The 20728-nt window shown below is 40.2% G+C and overlaps 1 protein-coding gene across 1 annotated transcript in view; it reads right to left on the minus strand.

Moving 5' to 3' along the window:
* The window catches only part of FGD6 (FYVE, RhoGEF and PH domain containing 6), a 132117-nt gene that overhangs the window by 20512 nt on the left and 90877 nt on the right, over nucleotides 1-20728 (minus strand). Inside the window, exons 10-15 of the mRNA XM_081084449.1 lie at nucleotides 8945-8995; nucleotides 5294-5352; nucleotides 5142-5213; nucleotides 4370-4438; nucleotides 3499-3582; nucleotides 1691-1770 (exon numbers count right to left, since the gene is read on the minus strand). Coding sequence (XP_080940575.1) covers nucleotides 1691-1770; nucleotides 3499-3582; nucleotides 4370-4438; nucleotides 5142-5213; nucleotides 5294-5352; nucleotides 8945-8995 — 415 coding nt within the window. The remainder of the gene's footprint in view (nucleotides 1-1690; nucleotides 1771-3498; nucleotides 3583-4369; nucleotides 4439-5141; nucleotides 5214-5293; nucleotides 5353-8944; nucleotides 8996-20728) is intronic.

The raw sequence follows: 20728 nt of genomic DNA on the forward strand, positions 1-20728 counted from the left end.
TATCCGGCAAAGGCCTTTGTGCAGGGCTTGGGCAGGGCGGGTCGCACAGGATCAACAGGGTGGGCCGGAGAGAGCAGTTATGGCGGCTCTCAGTCCTGTCCCCAGGGGCTCTGCCTCTCTGAGTCCCAGCACCCGCTGCAAAGCTCGGAGAGAAAGCTGCACTCGCTCTGACCGAAGCCAGGCAGTCTCGCTTCTCCCGTTTGAGTCTGGGTCCCTAAAGACTCGCCTGTATCTGGAGCTCAGAGTCTGCGACTCCCTCCCGATTGAAAACGCCAACCGCGACCTCCGCCGCCAGCCCGCTCCGCGCACTCCGCACCTCAGAATTTGACTTCAGCACTGCGCCTCCTCTGAGTGTCCGTATGCGTTTCTCTTTCCTCCTAGTTGTAGGACTTCCACTCAGCCAGCGTTCCTGTGGTTCTGGGTGATGTCCCTTCCGTTTTTTGGTTTCACTTTTGAAGTAGTTGTTCAAAGCAGCAAACTCCGGCGTTAACCTATGCCGCCATCTTGGTTCTCCAAAAGTCTTATTTACCTTCTATAATTGAACCTTTGTAGCCTTGAGAGGAGCTCAAAGCCGGCCAGGGCGGGCGGGAGGGAAGCTTGGCTTCCTCCATCACTAGGGCAACTAAGTCTCCTGCTCGCACCAGATCCGTGGCCACAGCCAGCTGAAAGCAGGTATTTGAGGTTTATTTATCTTCTATAATTGAAACTTTGTTGCTCTGAGTGGAGCTCAGAGCCAGCTGTGGCAGATGGGAAGCTTGGCTTCCTCCATCATTGGGGCAACCAAGCCTCCTGCTTGCTTCACTCCGTGGCTGCTGGCCGCCATCTTGGTTGGGTTAATTTGCATATAGTTGCTCTGACTGGCTGGTGGGCTGGTGGGCATGGCTTAAGGCATAGCGAAGGTACAGTCATTTTGCATGTTTGTCTGTTATTAGTGTAGATGGTATTACAGCTTTACTTATACATAAGCACCGAAGGTTCTAGTTAAGGCAATGTGGTATCATAAATAACAACAGATTTAAAAGCAAAAAATTTCTATTTGTATTGTGACTTTGCCAGTTATGTATCCTTAAGATAGAAACTCAACTTTTCTGTAACTTAGTCTTCCTCATCTTTAGTGAGATGACACCTATCTCGTAGATTTATGTCTTTTCAATGTTAGGTGAAAACTTCTAGTAAAAGATTCAAAGCACTAAATGTTTTTATTAATTAATTAATTAATTTATTTATTTTTACTTTATTTTTATTGTTGACACCATTACAGATGTCCTCATTTCCTCCCCCTTTGCCCACCTCCCTACTGCATTTGACCCCTCCTTCCTTCTGGCCATCTACACACTGTGGTCTGTGTCTATGGGTTATGCATATATATTTTTTGGCTAATCCCTTCACCTTCTTTGTTTTTAAAAATGTGTTGAAATATTCACTTTAAAAAATGATCAGCAAAGCATTTTTCAGCATTATTATTCTACTCAGAGGAACATTTTTATATGTGTGCTTCTAGCACTTTGTTGCATTCGTTCACTCTCAGATATTTTATCTACATGGTAAACCACGAGATACCTGCATGGTATTCAGAAAGAAAAGAAGGGGGAAAAGATAAGTCTAGTAGTTAACTTAAATGTAAAAAAAGGCTGGAGATGGCTGACCCTATAATACTGGCAAATGCTCATCTATGAGTTTTTAAACTTACCTGGCTGAGAGAATGAAGGAACGTTCTACACTCTCAATCTGTAGTTCATTCTGATATGCTTCTTGGGTAGGTTTTTTTACCTGGAAGAAAGCAAAACAATTTGAGCAAACTCATCTTATTAAAAAATCTCATCTTTGAAGCACAGTTAAAATTGCCCAGTGACCTAGATGCTGACATCCACCACCAACCTTCGTTTATTTCCAGCTTTATCTATCACTGCTTTCCCTCACCTACTCTCTGCTACAAATGAATTTATTTTTATTTTTTTAAAATATATTTTTATTGATTTCAGAGACGAAGGGAGAGGGAGAGAGAGAGAGAAACATCAATGATAAGAAAGAATCACTGCCTCCTGCTCACCCCACACTGGGGATTGAGCCTGCAACCCAGGCACGTGCCCCGACTGGGCAGAAGCCCAATCAGTGTGGCTCAGTGGTTGAGCATTGACCTATGAACCAAGAGGTCATGGTTCAATTCCCTATTGGGACACATGCCCAGGTTGCAGGCTCAACCCCCAGTGTGGGGCCTGTAGGAGGCAACCGATCAGTGATTCTCTCCCATCATTGATGTTTCTCTCTCTCTCTCTCTCTACCTTCCTCTCTGAAATCAATAAAAATATATTTAAAAAAAAGAAAACTAAAAATGGAACTCCCATTTGACCCAGTGATCCCACTTCTAGGAATATATCCCAAGAAACTAGAAACACCAATCAGAAAAGATATATGCACCCCTATGTTCATAGCAGCATAATTTACAATAGCTAAGATCTGGAAACAGCCTAAGTGCCCATCAGCAGATGATTAAAAAACTGTGATACAACTACACAATGGAATACTACGCTGCTGTAAAAAGGAAGGAACTCCTATCATTTGCAACAGCATGGATGGACCTGGAGAACATTATGCTAAGCGAAATAAGTCAGTTGGAGAAATATAAATCACATAGTCTCACTCATTTATGGAACATAATGAACAACATAAACTGATGAACAAAAACAGAGACAGAGAATCATCAATCAGACTGTCAAGGGAAGGCAGGAAAGCATGTGGGAAAGGAAGGGAGATCAACCAGAGAACTTTGTATGCATGCATATAACATAACCAATGGACACAGACACTAGGGGGGTGAAGGCATGAGCGGAGGGCGGGCCGGGGAACAATGGGGGGATAAGGACACATATATAATACCTTAATAAATAAATAAATATATTTAAATAAAATTAAAATAAATACCTATGTACACAAAGGCCCAACTTTCCCACCTTTAGGCCTTTGCTCACACTATTCCCTCTACCTGGAATGCCTTTCCCCACATCTTAGCATGGCCAAATGTGACCTATTCTTGGTTCTTCCCCCAAAAAGACTTCCCCAATTCTCCCTCTTTCCTAGCTGCCATCAATACCTCCACCATGTCCCACCAAAAGCTGCACTCTGAACCAAAAACTTTAACTGTGCCTTTATGGTGATATTAATTACTGTCTAATTTATAAGCGTTTATGCATAGTGTATTATCCTCCCTACTAGTTGCTAAGCTCCTGGGGAGACTGGCATAGGGGCAGAGACAGAAAGAATCGTGCTTACATTTATCTTTATATTTTCCGCCAAACCTATTGCCATGTTGTCTATAGTCATTCTCAATAAATATGTTATGAATAAATTAATGTATGAGTGAACAAATGGCGACATGAATGATTGAATGAATACATGGACAGTAATACATGGAGAAGAAAAAGTTATAGATAATTATCTTAGGGACTTTTCTCTAAATATATTTAGGTTAAAACAAAACCTTCCAACAGATGCACCGACCTTCATTCCAGCCAATGAGAGCATGTTGTTCAGTTTATACATCCCAGACTGTACTGGTGTTGTATACAATAGGGCATCATTAAACTGAAAGTAGAAACATTTCATAGGATAAAGTAAAAGAACAAATTTCATCTACAAAGTTATTGATAAGACACAGAAATAAAGAAAAAAACATTACTTCTTTATTAGCTCTTTAAAAGCTAATATTATTACTTCTTTAAAAGCTCTCTCTCGCCCTAACCGGTTTGGCTCAGTGGATAGAGCATCAGCCTGTGGACTCAAGGGTCCCAGGTTCGAGTCTGGTCAAGGGCATGTACTTTGGTTGCAGGCACATCCCCAGTAGGGAGTGTGCAGGAGGCAGCTGATTGATGTTTCTCTTTCATCGATGTTTCTAACTCTCTATCCCTCTCTCTTCCTCTCTGTAAAAAAATCAATAAAATATATTTAAAAATAAAAAAATAAAAGCTCTCTGCATAAATACTTATGTTCTGCTTACAGAAACTAAAACCACCCAGAATGTTCTATTAAAATATTATTAAAAAGGCAATTGTGAAAAAATGTGCTTTCTTTCCAAGTTCTGTAGACAGATTTAATGGTTTCTGAATGCTAAATCCCACTAAGGCATTATAATCTGCCTAAATAATCAAATGAATCAATTTTTCCAAATTGAAAATGAAATAAACTAAATTCAAAAAGAAAATAATTTTCTGGTTATGCATCTTTGTTTACTATACTTGAAATGCAAAGGAGCATACAGTCAGTCACAGATCCCACTAAAACTGCTATTTGAATGTGCTAATGTACAAATGTCTCCTTTGATTAAGCAATTATGCCTTCCTGGGGACCATCAGGAACACACACAGCCACTTACCAGGAAGAACACTCGGGGCTGCATGTCTTTCCGAGACAGCTTCATCAGAGTTCCTTCTTTGAGAAAAACCTGATTCATCCAAACAAACACCCATTTAGTCCTACCATCATAACACAACAATATACATATAATTTCCTTTTCAACTTTCTTTCCCCAGATTTTTTTCTCTGGGAGCTGGGCGGACATTATTTTCCTTGCGACTTTTTAAAGTCATGGTTTCTTTCTAAACCCTCTAAGTCATTTAGGAATTGGACAAGGCTGCAGTTTTATAAATCCAATATTGGCCCCAGGGGTACTATGTGGTCTGAAATGTAATTGACCCAGTGTGTACTTTATCCTAAGGCATAGCCAACATCCTGACAATTGCATTTTGTAATTTCCCTGAATTCATTCCCTAGGCCATTTTTGTGCTCTATTAGCAGCAACAAAATACCAATTTTCTCCTTCCCCTCATAATCCTCTCTGTCATGAAAGATTTTAATGAAATTGTCTTTAAAGTTGTATGAGGTCAGCTAGTATTACACAATAAAACGATCCTATTCAATCAGAGACTCTGTGGGGTTCCTTGCCATTTTCCTAATTGAATCGGACTTCTTAAGTGTCTTAAGTCATGAATGTTTAGATGGGTAGAATGAACTTAGTCGACCCAAACTGGGCCAATGAAGAGTAACAATAACAAATAATCTATTTTCATAACTGAAATGAAAAGTAGTTACAAACTGTGCCTAAAAGCATTAGATTAAATTTGCCTAAGATAGTCTTAAACACTCACCCGTCCAGGCTGCACGATTTCATGGTGTCCATTTAAGCTGTACTGAATTTGCATAAGTTTTTGGAAGTTGTCCTGCAGAAAGAGAACGCAGAGCATATGAAGGCCTGGCTCCCAGGTTCAATAGTACACAGCCACTGAAATCAGATACTTACTCCTTGCTTCATGGTGTCATTGGCGTGGTTGGCTACCTCTATAACAACAGCAAGGGCATCTAAAATATGTAGGAACAGAGGGGCATTTGGTCATTACCAATGAATTGCAACATGAAGCAATTCCAGGCAACAAGATGGCTAGTTTACAGCAACCAACTGCTACAGGATCTTGGATAACTGAGAATAGGCAAAAGTATGGATGATGAGGGCATGGAACAGGCAAAATAGAGAACTTGAGAGGAAAAAAATGAACCAGAGAGTCTAAAGCAGCGGTTCTCAACCTGTGGGTCGCAACCCCTTTGGGGGTCAAACGACCCTTTCACAGGGGTCGCCTAAGACCATCAGAAAACACATATATAATTACATTTTGTTTTTGTGATTAATCACCATGCTTTAATTATGTTCAATTTGTAACAATGAAATTGGGGGTCACCACAACATGAGGAACTGTATTAAAGGGTCACGGCATTAGGAAGGTTGAGAACCACTGGTCTAAAGAGACATGATATACTGCCCTAGCTGGTTTGGTTCAGTGGATAGAGTGTTGGCCTGCAGAGTGAAGGGTCCTGGGTTCAATTCCTGTCAAGGAACATTCCTAGGTTGCAGGCTCAGTCCCCAGTAGGGGGCGTGCAGGAGGCAGCTGATCAATGTTTCTCTCTCATCATTGTTGTTTCTATCTCTCCCTTTCTCTCTGAAATCAATAAAAACATATTTTTTAAAAAAGACAGACATGATATACCATGTGTATTAATGTATGAATGTCAGTGTTGTTTTGTGCTGAAACTTGATTATCCTCTTGAAGTTTACAAGGATACAGATAGGATTTTACCTGGAAGCTAAGGACCATTCCAGTGTAGACTGCCTTGGGAGTGAGGGATCCTGGGACAGGAAACCAGAAAGCAATTATGTAAGAGGGTCAGGGCTCAGCTCCCTTCTTTTTTCTTTTTTTAATATATTTTTATTGATTTCAGAGAGGGAGGGAGGGAGGGAGAAAGAGCGAGAGAGAGAGAGCGAGAGAGAGAGAGAGCGAGAGAGAGAGAGAGAGAGAGAGACCATCAATCATGAGAGAGAATTCATTGGCTGCCTCCTGCATGCCCCCTACTGGGGATCAAGCCTGCAACCCGGCCATGTGCCCTTGACCGAACTGAACCGGGACCCTTCAGTCTGCAGGCCAACGTTCTATCCACTGAACCAAACTGGCTAGGGCTCAGCTGCCTTCTCTTAGTCTGATCCCAAGAGGGGAAAATGTCACATGCAAGCACACTAGACTTTAGGAAATTGCATGCATTACTTTGTTACTTAGCTTCATTTGTATTTCATTTTTTTTATTAACCCCTTGTCGTTAGCAAAGTGACTTTGACTGCTCCAGTCTTATTAGTTTTGCAACTAGCTATAAAAAGAAGTCTGAACTTTATCTCCTTTGGGGCTACAGTTGTTCTCAACCCAAGACAGTAGTGTTCCCCATGGGACATTTGGACATGTGTAAGGACAATTTTTGGTTGTCACATGACTGGGGAGGTCCTCTAGCCTTTAGTGGGTAGGAGCCAGGGATGCTAAACATTCTGTACTCCTAATTAGAAAAGCACACAAAGGTTATTCCAGACAATGTAACAGTAGGACTCCCACTGAGAAAAACTGGTAGTGTTAAAAGGGGAATATGCCCTCCTGAGGCTGGTGTAGCGGGAACAGTAATCAACAACAAAAGGACAATTAAAAAAATACACAAAAGATCAATTATTGGAAAGGGGGTGAGGATTTTTTGGTCCAACTACTATAACCTACCAAGAGATTCTCTTTCTGGTATCAATCCTGGGGGTTCTTTATTCTTTAGATATAAACTCATTACTATCACCATTACTAAAGGAAAGCAGTATTTCCCCCCAACCATAAATCATACGGTATTGCACCTGGCACTCATCACGCCAGCTATTCAGGAGATGGTCCTGGGCACACCCCCTGCTTTCTGGCTGCTTGAAGGACAAGTGGGCAGGGAGAGAAGCTTTTGGATGAAAGGATAAAGCTGTTGTTGTCTGGTCACCTTAATTCCAAACTCTGCATTCTCTCACCCAGTCTGTAATTCTACTCCCCAGGTCATCGCTTTAAGAGGCCCTGGTGACTCTGTCACTTTAACTCCTCTGCCTGCCTTCCAGAGGTATATTATCTGTCGCATTTCCCCTCACCCTTGGCAATCTCATTTACAACTGCTCACCACTTTACTGCGGTGCACCTGGCCATACAGTGCACTTCACTATTCACTGCTTATTCTAATTCAGTTTTTGCTCAAGTGTGTAATTTTTTTTTTTTCAAGTGTGTAATTTTCCTTTAAACAAGCTCTTTAATCTCTGGCCCTGTATTTGTTTTATCTGTAGAATGGAGCTAATAATTCACTGTCTTTGAGGGCAGAGGCCCTGGAAGAGATGTTTTTTTGAGGCTCTATTTGTTAAGATGTTTAAAATTTTTATTTTCATGAGAGAGATTCTGATCTGGAATGCCCATCCTTGCTCTGCCTACCCAACTCCTCTCCAGCCCCACTTCTCTCTGAGCAGAGCTCTGCCTCTTCAACCTTCACACTTTTCTCCCTCTTTCAAAGGATTCTGTACTGTTTAGTGCATCCTAAATTTACAGCTATCTACTCTTTCTTTGTCTGCTGGGCAGGCTTTTTTCTTCAACTAGGTATGTTCACTGAATGCAAGACGCATGTCATATTTCCCACCCCAAACTTTTCCTTTAAAAAAAAAAAAGCACCTTTAAAAGTATAACACTTGCAAATAGAAGATGTTAGAGAAGGAGAAGTAAAACAATTAAGAGAATGAATAAGAATCTCTACAAAATGGGTTAAAGACCTGTTTGGTTTTATAATCGGAAAATATAAAGGATAACACAGGAATATGATAAAAATTCATAAAAGTAATGGGATGGACATGGACTTGTTTAATGTGTTTCTGCCGATCAGAATGAGGGATATATCTATGACTTTTGAAAGAAATGGGGTAAATAGAAAGAAACACCAGAAGTAACAGAAATAATCACATGTGTGTTTGTGTGTAAGAGAGAAACACATACATACACACACTATGGATTATCCCATGAACATCAATGAGTCCACTGTACTGTAATGGACTACTCCACTTAAATACCACTGGGCATGATGATGGGGTAAGGCTAATGCCCATCATTAAACAGTCTAGAACTACATGCTATTTTTGATGTTAGCCCTGATTTGTGTAGTTTGGTCACCTCGTGAATTCACGATTTTAAATGCAGATTAACTGGTTCAACCCCTGCTTTGAAAGCAGTGGGCATCTAGAGGAGGAGAACTGACATCTGGCAAGGGTGACTAACATAGGAGGATGGAGCTCCCTGACCCAGCATGCTGGGTGACTCTCAGGCAGCTGTCTCCCATGGCCAGCTCACCCTGGGCCACGCTTATCCCTAAAGTATCTATTACCCACATCCAGCTCCACTGTACCACTTTATCTAGTTCTATTTTAACCTGCCCAAAATAGCGTTTTGAAAAAAAGAAAAGGCTTCTTATAAATAAAAGAGTTTTGTTATATTTTTAATTTATCAGTCCAAATAAAACATAATATAAAAACTTCTACAATATATAAGACCACAAAAATTTTTACCTTAAAAAAAAAAAGTTTTTACCTTGAGTATTTCTGTAATCTCCAGAGTCTTCTAAAAGATTTTTCAAATAATCTAGAAATGGAAAAAAATGATAGTATTTAGTGCAATAAAGCAGTAAGGGGAAAAACACTTGTCTTTTTTATTAAATACGTCAGTCATTCTTGTTGGTTAAGACACATGCTAGTCCAATTTGTGCTAACTTTCTAAAGTGTGAAAGAATAAAGCCCTAAGAACAATTTAAAATCAGGACACAGAATGAGAGCAGAAAAGAGCCTCAGCGGTCACACCAGTCATTTCAGAGAGGAGAAACCAGGTTGCTGAGTACAGTGTCTCACCCAAGTCACACAACCTCTTTATGCAGAGCCAGGACTGGAATCCAGGCCTCCTGATGCCCAGTTCAGATATTTCACACATGAAATACCTTAACGTCAAGATCATATGTAGTCTAATACAAAATTCCAAGCGTTAATAGATTGAATGCCTAAGGGACTCTTAGGTTTGTCCATCTAAGTCTAACAACATCAGAACACCAGAAGAATGCAATACACTAGACCAGGGGCTCTCAAATGGGGGTGAATTTGGCTCCTAGGGGTCATTTGGAAATGTCTGGAGATATTTCTGATTGTTACAATTGGGGGAAGAGGGGTTACTGGCACCTATTGATGAGAGGCCAGGGGTGCTGCTAAACATCCTACAAATGCACAAGGCAGCCCCACAACAAAGAATTATCTGACCCAAAAAGTCAACACGGCTGCAGATGAGAAAACTGATCTAGAGGAAAATGGTCTGTAAAATGAGCAACATAGTTTATGGTGGTTCTTATAATATGGAAAGAAATTAAAGCAATAGGTTGTAGTTAATAAATCTTTAACCAAAAGGAATGTAACAGGATTTTGAGGTAATACTCTCTTGTCTGTTGATAAATGTTGGATGGCTAATCCTTATCTATCAAATTAAAATAAATTCCATTCCCTGGAATTTAAAGTCCCCCACTACATGGTCCCTATTGACTTTCTGATTTTCTCTCTTGCTACTGCCCAACACAGGCCCTTTATTCTTACCAAAGCTTGATTCTGCACAATTCCTTAAATGCTGCCCATGCGTTCTCTGGTTCCATACTTTTTGTCTCTAATGTTCCCTTTTTCTGAATCCTTCCTCTGTCTCTGCATATAAAAATTCTCCTCATATTCTTCAAGGCTCATTTCAAATTCCTCTTCTCCTACTAAACTTTCCACTTAAAGGAAATATTCTCTCCCTTTGAATAATACATTACATGACAGTTACTCATTGTATGCCTTTAATCGTTTTTGTTTTCATTTGACTCAAAGCTCCATGTGGGCAGAACCCACATCTGATTCATCTTTCTATCTCTCATAGCACTTATCCAATGCTTAGAATTTTTTTAAATGATTTTTTTTCTTGGGCAGAACTGTCTTAGTTTAGGTAAACAACAATAAAGGCTGAAACCAATCCTAATGACAGTGGGAGTTGAGAAAATGAAAGGAGGAAAGGCATGTTAAGAAACAATGCATTTTTATCAGAATCAACCTCCATTAAGAATATCATGGACTATATCATATTTCATCCCAGGGTTTTATGAAATCATGCTGAAAGGCACAAAGGGAAACTTGGGTGCCAGTGGCAAGTTTCCAAACGTACTACATGAAATAAACACTCACACCCAAGTGTTGAAACTCTGTGCATCTTTAGACAGTGATCCAAGAACCTGTGTGAGTCTAGACATGCAGCACTGGCAGGAAGCCATGTGAGACACTGTGGATGACGACATTCCGTTTCCATGCACCGTGGTGTAGGTTCTATCCTGCCAGAGACTGTCACTAGCAATTTAGATCTTAAAAGTAATCTGAACACAGAAGATGGAAAGTATGCTTCCAGTCAAATAAGAAAACCACAAAAATTAACAAAATACGCTGATTACATATTACACTTAGCTTTTCCTGGAAATGAAAATTAACTTCAAGTCACTCTGACTCCACTCAGAATGAATTCCCTATTTAAGCCATGTTTGGTGAGTCTAAATAGTCAACTTCTCCATGAGAATGATAGGGTTGGGGAAAAACATTTAGTCGTCTTCTTAGATGTTCTCAACATCCCAGCTACCTCATTCATCAAAAGCAACAGTTCTTAAAGCCTCGAGGTTGCTGAAGAGTATGGAAAGGACAGCAGATTTACCTGAGTATCTGATTCAAGACAAGTTCCTATTGTATCTTCAATGCTTGTTCTTTAATACAGAACTGAGACATTTCTCTAAACCAGTGGTCAGCAAACTCATTAGTCAACAGAGCCAAATATCAAAAGTACTTTTCAAAATAGACTCGCCCAGGCCAAAAATCAACTTCTGCGCATGGGCCACGAAGTTTCAATTGCACTGTACACGCGCCCGCACGTGGTATTTTGTGGAAGAGCCACACTCAAGGGGCCAAAGAGCTGCATGTGGCTCGTGAGCCGCCATTTACTGACCACGGCAAGAGAGCCGGCTGGAAGATGTATTAGGAAATCCTGACCTCAGAATCACTGTGCTGAGCCTGATATGCTCCTGAGCTGCATTTTCTTTCCTTGTACGCAAACTCAGCTGCCGTCCGCCAACCTGAATTTCAGGAACAGAGTGGAAACACAAATCGGCTGAAGAGAAAACCCACCACTAAGATGTTACAAAATCATGCTATTAACCGAGGATGTAATGGGGTTAGGCTTACTCTCTTTGCCAATTTTTTAAAAAGTATCTTAAAATTCAATGTTCCGAGATTAAACTTTAAAAATTCAACTTTCCAACATATCCATCCATCCATCTGTATTTTCAGGGCATCTTGTGGCAGTGCATCCTTGTGAGAACTTTCACCTTTTCAAGGAAGACGAGACCATGATCGCCCTCAGTGAGGAATCACTCGGTGCCTCAGGTGCAGAACTGGAACATGATAGATTGCCCTGAGTCAGACGGAAGGAGCACGGAAACCACCAGCTGTCCCAGTGACTGTTACAATCCAGGTGAAACCCAGGAAAGGAGGCCAGACAGACACACCTGTATTGGTCATAGGAAATTGTTTACTGCATACCATTTAGGACCTTGTACAGGAGTTTCCTTTTTAAAAAATGAGGAGAGCAGAGTAATCTACTCTATTTGCCATATTAGACGTGTATCAGTCTATGACACTTCCCTGCTTCTGCCAAACCAAACTAAGCATTTTTCAAAACTTCGCTAATAAAAATGCCTCAAATGCTACTGAGGTTAATTCTTTCAAAGAAAAAAAAAAAAGGTTGGTGCAGCATGCATGGGCACCACAAAATGTACTTTCTGGCCACCAGATGGCATCGTTGGTTAATAAAAGTTAAATAACCCCCATTATCGCCATGGGCAACCTCAAGGAACATACAAGTTTAATTTTGTTCTCATTTCTGAGGACCCAACAAATATTGTATCATGTTCCAGGTCTAAGTTTTCTAATATAAGTGCTCCTAGTAAGCCCTACCACCCCTGATTACACAGCCAATGAATAATTAACTTATAGCTGAAAGCTATTCAGTACAGTTAACCTTTCCTAAACATGAGTCATCTGTGGGAATCTGGGACTTTTTACTTCAACAATGCCCAGATTCCTGGACTGTGTGTGTGCTGTGAAATGGGAATGGCAGAGCACAGAGGAAATGAGCATACAGGACGGGTAACATTCCAAAGTCAGTTATTTTGAATTTGAGGACATGTCTTGCTTTGTATTATCCAGATTTCTTCTTTCCTCCCTAAATAATGTAATGATATCAGCAACACATACAGAATTATGGGATCCAAAGGTCCATTAAGTCTGGTCAATAAGCCTGTCTGCCAAAATCTCAAATTTTCAAAGAAGCAATAAAATACTATCCTGACTTATGAAATAAAGTATTGATTATTTTAAATACCCCAAATAAGGATCAACTGTCTAGCTGTAAGACATACCGCCATATTCAAAGCAGCTTGGTGAAGTGGTCAAGAGCCCTTGCTGGGAGCAAGAAGGCAGCTTCTTGTTCTCTTAATAGTCCAGCCATGCCTAGCAGAGGCATGGGGGCTTTGGCCAATTCTGTTCTGTAACATTTCCGTGTTAGTATCCTCATATACTATATAAGGCTAGACCAGATTAAAAAAACTGTAATGATTCTCATTCTAAACAAGCGGTTCTCAACCTGTGGGTCACGACCCCTTTGGGGGTCAAATGACCCTTTCACAGGGGTCGCCTAAGACCATCGGAAAACACATATATAATTACATATTGTTTTTGTGATTAATCACTATGCTTTAATTATGTTCAATTTGTAACAATGAAATTGGGGGTCGCTGCATTAGGAAGGTTGAGAACCACTGTACTAAACAATCATGAAGCATATATTTATTTTTAAATTTCTAAGATGCATTGCCCTGACCGGTGTGGCTCGGTTAGTTGGCATCATCATCCTATGCACCAAAAGGTCCTTTAATTACCGGTCAGGGCACATGCCTAGGTTGCAGGTTCGATCCCTGGTTGGGGCCCATATGGGAGGCAACCAATTGATGTTTCTCTCTCACACTGATGCTTCTCTCTCCCACTCTGTCCTCTCTCTCTAAAAATCAATAAAAAATATTAAATATTTTTAAAATTTGGTTTTTTAAACAAACAAACAAACAAATAAATAAAAATAAAAGGTGCCCTGGTCCCCTGCTCTAATTCTCTTACTCCTTGAATATTCGTTCAGTCCTGGTCCCTAATTTGTGGCCCAGGGCTTCCTCTTATACGTATATATGATGCTTATATAAAGTTAGAAAGTGACTTTTCTGGGCTCTTAGGCTCACAGATTCATCGTTTGGAAAGCAGGTGATGCCTTTCTGTGAAACAGAAAAGGCCACTTTTCCTGGGCTGATGCAGCCCCTCACCCGGGCACCCAATATGGTGACCAGAGTGCAGGCTGGACTTGGACCTCAGCTGGGAGGGCATACCCATCTGGTCGATCCTAGACTTTGATAAGCCTGGTCCTGAGGTGGCAAGCCCAGAGGACTCCAGAACCACACCCAACTCCAGAACCACACCCAATTCCAGGCTCATCCTATGGAAAAATTCTGGAGTTCTTACACGGTACAGAATTTCTCCTCAGTCCCTTTTTAGCAAGACAGACTGGCTAGGCATATCCAGAATGCCCTTGGAGGAGTCAAACCCATAGAAAATCTCCCAACAAAAGTAAATGTCCACTATTTTGACTTGGTTGAAACAAATGCTTTTCTTTCTGGACACATTTTTAAATGGTTAAGGCTGCCAATTTACCAAGTGAGGATCTCAAATGTACAAAAATGACCTGGGCATGGTTAAGCCCTACTTAAATGAGCTCTTAACCATATTTGGTCCTCACTACCCTGGTGGTTAATGAAGAGCACGTTTAGGTTTATAAGTATATTTTAATACCCGAAGACCAGCAAGGTGAAGAATAAAGTAAATATAAGCACCAAGGTGAATTCAAGCTTGACCAAATTTCAATTTTGTCCAACTGGAACAGTTACTGATGCCAGCCAGGATTTTGACTAAGAGGGAAAACTCTAATAAGAGTCAGCTTGTTTGATCTTTGGCAAAGGAAGGTCCAGCAATAAAGGCTTCTGGCTATTTGCAGTGTCAAATCTATACTGGGAGTCAGAAAAAAGAATGGCTTTGTAGTAATGTTTACGAATAGAATTCTGCCAACTTGGATAGGCAAAAACAAACGTTTTCATTAACATCTAAGTGAAACACAGAATTTCCTTTCATTATGAATGCAGGCAACAAGCCACAGTATCATCAATGATAACCAGTGACTCTGTCACCATAAAAACCACATATTGTTTTATATCACATTACAGTCATTGCAGACATCTCAAAATACTGTTTACTCTCACCACTACTTCAAAATCAGGGCAGTTATTAGATCCACCACCAGATCTTCCTATTTACTGCATTACTAAAGAAACACATGTAATACTATGTTACACTTCAAAATTATTTTAATAATTGTATTTCAGCCCACTTAGTTTCCTTTTAGTCTTAAGTATTTTTTTTCTGTAATTTAAAAATTTATTCTGAGAAGAGATCCATTCATAGCTTTCACCAGATTGCCAAAGGGATCCAGCCACAAAAAAAGGTTAAGAACCCCTGCTCTACAGAGAAAGTGAGGTTTGCATTTAAAAGCTATAATTTTAAAAAAGAAAAATTAAGAATTAAAAGCTATAATTTAATAGAACAGGCTTACCTCTTAAAGTCTTTTCATATTAAAATCAGGGATATGATTTATTAAATACTATCTCTCACAATACCTTGTTCACAACTACAATTAAAAACGAATTGCAACAGAACAAGAGCTGATGTCATTACAATGAAAATTCTAAATATTATCAGTCTCCCATTTTACACCGATGGAACTGTCTCCTACCAGGGCCTTTGGGTTCCCCAGAAACTAAATTCCTTGGCTAGTGTCCAGGATAGCCCCACCTCTCATCAAGTTCTGCCCTAGAGAAAGTGTGAGAATGACATTTGATGTAAACAATTAGCCCTGGGTTTCAAAACAAATACCTACCCAGCAAAAGTTTTATTTTCAGTAAGGGTTTTTTTTAAAGTCATGCATTAATTTGAGCCAGATCTTTTTACCCATCTGCTTATTAGCCTATTCATAGCTCAAATTTATAACTTCAGAACACTAGAACAGATGTTTTTAATATCATATTTTCTACCAACATCAGAAATCCTAGATTTCTAAAACATAGTGGGAGTTAATACCATACCAAAGTAAAGGCAAAGATATTACAGGAAAAGTAACCTATATATATATAAAAGCCTCAGCTGACCGACTGGTAACTATGACATGCACTGACCACCAGGGGGCAGACACTCAGCGCAGGAGTGGAAAACAAAGGCATGGAAACATGGAACAGACTGATGAATCTCAGAGGGAAGGAGGAAGGGGAAAGGTAGGGAAGAGATTAACCAAAGATCTTATATGCATACTAGAGGCCTGGTGCACAGATTCATGCACTGGTGGGGTCCCTTGGCCTGGCCTGTGGGTATCAGGCTCTCCAACATCCCAAGGGGTCCCGAATTGCGAGAGGGCGCAGGCCAGGCCAAGGGAACCCACTGGTGAACGAATCTGTGCACCAGGCCTCTAGTATAATATGTTGTTAAAGACATTCATAATATAACATAAATATTTTGAACAAGAGCAAAGAAACTACTTGATCCAAATTTAATCAAAGTTCAAAGGAGTGTGTTTTTTCCCCTAAGTAATAAGTGGAAACATATTTCAGAGAAATTTTTAAATTATGTTTTCATTATATTTTCTCCACCATGATCCTCACTGATTCTACCTGTTTCAACAGCAATGTAGTAACTTTCTAAATCAAAGGTTTTATCTATTGAAAAAATTTATAACACATATAACATAAAAATTCTAAAAAAGATATGATAGTCATTTCTGGATGATAGAAGATGAAGAACTTTATTGTTATTATTTTTTAACTAGAGGCCCAGTGCACAAGGGGGGGTGGGGTGTCCCTCAGCTCAGCCTGCACCCTTTCCAATCTGGAACCCCTCGGGGGATGTCTGACTGCCGGTTTAGGCCTGGTCCAGGGAGGGCACCCAACTGCCCTCCCCTGCTGGCCCAGTCGCCCCTAACTGCCCTCCCCTGCAGACCTGGTCACCCCTAACTGCCCTCCCCTGCTGGCCTGATCACCCACAACTGCCCTCCCCTGTTGGCCATCTTGTGGCTGTGGGCGCCACCATCTTTGAAGGCCTGGCAGTCAATTAGCATATTCCCTCCTTATTGGCTGTGGGTGCTGCCATCTTTGCAATGGTGTGAGGGTCAATTAGCACATTACCTCTTTATTAGATAGGATAATACTTACATATTTTAATAGGTACAAAAGATTTCAAAAAAAGTGACCCTTACAAAAATAAATCCTCAAAATATACTCACTCAAACAAGTGACAAGATCAATATAACTTTTAGGAAATGAAAATGGGAAAAGCTTGGTTGGAGCCTGAATGGTTGAGCATGGGCCCAAAGAGGAGTACTGTAAGTTCATCAGGACAGGGATGACCACAGGTGTCCAGCTCAGGGCCAGTCCCTATCAATAAATATTTGTTCAGTGAGTTAGTGACTGATTAATGAAGGAGAGTATCTGGCCTTGAAGGCCAGGTTTCAGGAGAGACTAAGAAATCTACTAGAGCAAAGGAAAATAAAAGTTTGGGCAAATTTGGGTTATAAACTTCAACCTTTATACTGTGGATGTTAAGTTTTTGGTTTTATTTTTTCTATTCTAAAATAGGGACTTATTTTTACAGCATTTTTACCTTCACAGCAAAACTGAAAGGCAACAGAGATTTCCCATACACCTCCTACCCTGACACATGCATAGTCTAACCCCACCATCAACATCTCCCACTGGAGCAGATTTGTTACAAGGGATGATCCTGCAACGACACATCATAATCACCAAAATCCATAGTGTACATAAGGGTTCACTCTTAGTATTGTACATTCTATGGGTCTGGACAAATGCAAAACGATATGTATACATCATCATGGTAGGATAAGTATATTTTCAACTTTCCTAATAAGCAGAATAAAAGCATATCTGCAAAATAATAATAATAATAACAACAATATATATATGTGTGTGTGTGTGTGTGTGTGTGTATATATATATATATATATATATATATATATATATATATAGAGAGAGAGAGAGAGAGAGAGAGAGAGAGAGAGAGATACAGAGATAGTAATAGCTGCTCCCAGTTCCTGGCACAGAGCTCCTAAAAGCCTTGTAATTTAATAAGTAATAAGAGCATTGGGAGCACCTTTATTTCTAATAATAGGTCTTTGACCCTAGTTCTGACACAGAGCTCCTAAATCCCTTGGACTTTCCTAGATGATAGGAGTATCTTTTGATCTAATGAGGTGAGTCTTGATGGGCTGTTGAATAGCTCCTAGATGAAGCTGGTCACCAGAAGGATCAAGCCATGATTAGCAGTTTGGAACTTTCAGCCCCAATCTCCATCCCATAGGAAAGGGAGAAGGGGTAGGAGTGGCACTAATAGTAGATCATGTCTGCATAATGAAGCCTCATCAAAATCCCAGAATATGCCGAAACCGGTTTGGCTCAGTGGATAGAGCATCGGCTTGCGGACTGAGGGGTCCCAGGTTCGATTCCGGTCAAGGGCATGTACCTGGGTTGCGGGCACATCCCCAGTAGGAGATGTGCAGGAGGCAGCTGATCGATGTTTCTCTCTCATCGATGTTTCTGACTCTCTATCTCTCTCCCTTCCTCTCTGTAAAAAATCAATAAAATATATATATAAAAAAAAAAATCCCAGAATATGCCCTAGCTGGTTTGGCTCAGTGGATAGAGTGTCAGCTTGTGGACTGAAGGGTCCTAGGTTCAATTCTGGTCAAGGGCACATGCCTGGGTTGCAGGCTCGATTCCCAGAGGGGGGCGTGCGGGAGGCAGCCGTTCAGTGATTCTCTCTCATCATTGATGTTTCTCTCTCTCTCTCTCTCTCTCTCTCTCCCTTCCTCTCTGAAATCAATAAAAATACGTTTAAAAAAATGTTAAAAGAAAAATCCCAGAATACAGTGTTTGGTGAACTTCCAGACTGCACAGGAGTGCGTGCCCTTCCCAGATACCCTCCCTCCCTATGTATCTATTCCACCTGGATTTTCATCCGTATCTTTTATCATATGCTTTTACAATACACTGGTAAGTGTAAAGTTTCCTTGAGCTCTGTGAGCCATTCTAGAAAATTAGGAAACCCAAGGAGGGAGTTGTGGAGACCCAGAATAACAGTTGGTTGATCAGAAATACAGGTGACAACCTGGAACGTGCAATTGGCCTCTTAAATTTGGGAGAAGAGGAAGTCTTGTGGGATTCAGCCCTTAATCTGTAGGATCTGATACTATCTTCCGGAGATAGTGTGAGAATTGAATTAAATTGCATGACACTTAGCTGGTATCAAAGAGAATTGCCCAATGGCAAAAAAAGCCACACACACCTGGTGTCCTGGAAGAGAAATGAAGTGATGATGTGTCAGGCTACCTGGGGGAGTGGTAAGAGGTAGCATGATCATTCGGAAGATATTTCCATAACCAGGCATGAGGTCAGAAAGGCCTGGCCTGGAGCATAACACAGGAAATGGAAAGAGCAGAAAGCAGAGGCAGGCGAAAACTGGTCAACAGATCCTACCAGGGAGCAAAGATGAGGAAAGGGAAGCATTTCAGAGTCCTTTCCACAGTTCTGTGCCTGTGTAACTGGAAATTGTTTTGATTCTTAAAAGCAATTCACTCATCCATCCATCCAACATTTGTTAGCACTACTGCATAGGGCTTCTCAACCTTATAAACAGGAACAATGTTTGTTTCCCTAAGCCTTTCAGTTTACCGAGTCTCTGTTAATGTGCCAGACTCTATGCCAGACACTAAATTAGGATAATAAAGACAGTCTTTACCCTGAAGAGATGATAAAGAAGAAGGAAATAAGCAGTGGTAGACAACAGTGTATGTCTATCTTCTTTCATTGCTTCCTCACTGTTGCCCTAAGATTTCCATTTCTCCTAAATCCAAATAGGTTCTGGGACCCACACATTTTAAAGAGTGTGACTAGATCAACTGGCCAAGATCTGACTAGATCAACTGGCCTTGAGTAGCCAATATAAAGGTAAAATTTGTAAGTTTTTCTGCTTACATTTACTTTTTTGGTTTGTTTTTAGAATTCTAATCTAAGCATTCCATTATACATCATATACTTTTTCTTTGATCCTATTCTGGGTTGACTTGGAAAAAAAAAAAAAAGAAAAGTTTTTAATACAATGAAGAAATCGGTAGCCTAAATAAAACACTCACTAATAAAACGCAAATTATGTCCTGAAGAAAACATGCAAGACAATAGGATGGTTGTTTGAATTGTATGAGCAGAACTGCTACCTGGGAATTTCCACTCCCCTTTTCCTAAGAAGATTCCAAAAGTAACTATTCTACCTTATCCGCTTCATCTCTGTCTTCCCCTCCCAAGAAACCAAGCAGCACAAATCTACTTACACTGAGTCAGACAGGAATCCTTCCCCTTCTCTGCCTTAAACTCATTAATAAATTAAAGTTTTCAGGGGTGCCTCAAATAGTCTCTCACTTCTCCTCTCTGCTCCAGTATATTTTGTGCACTTGAAATTACTCCAAATTCTAAAATGGAAATAAAAGTACTTACCTCACAAGATTGTTCCGAGGATTAAATCATTGAGCTTATTTATCCAAAGATGAAGACTGAGTTAATTAACATGTTTAAATAGATGCAAACTTTAGACTTAAAATCCAATTTCTAAAAATCTAAGTGAATAGACAGGGGCACTTGGATAGCAGAAATATCGCACAAAAGTAGGGAGCAATTAGAATATCACAAAAGATGAGTATTGAAAATCAGAATTTTGAATAAAAATTAAACAAATCCTTAATATCAACCCCTATGCTTCCTTGGGCTTAAATGATCATAGGTGCTTCAACTCATACTAAATGTCCTTAGGCAGGACACTTCACCTCTCTGGGTGTGTCTTTCATTTAGAAGAGAACTCTCTAAAATTCTCTCTCAATGTTGTCCTTTAGGCTAGTGATGTTTTGATTAAAGGAATGTTGTAAACCTAGCTTAAAACCAACCAAAATTATTTCCTGAACAGCTTCTACGGTATCCAAACGGGACCCAGATATATTGGGGAACACTATATTATTAGTAAAAGATTCACTCTTTGACCTCAAAAAGTTTATAATTCAATTAGGAACTAA

This window comes from Myotis nattereri, assembly GCF_964212035.1.
Source record: "Myotis nattereri genome assembly, chromosome: 2".
NCBI lineage: Eukaryota > Metazoa > Chordata > Mammalia > Chiroptera > Vespertilionidae > Myotis > Myotis nattereri.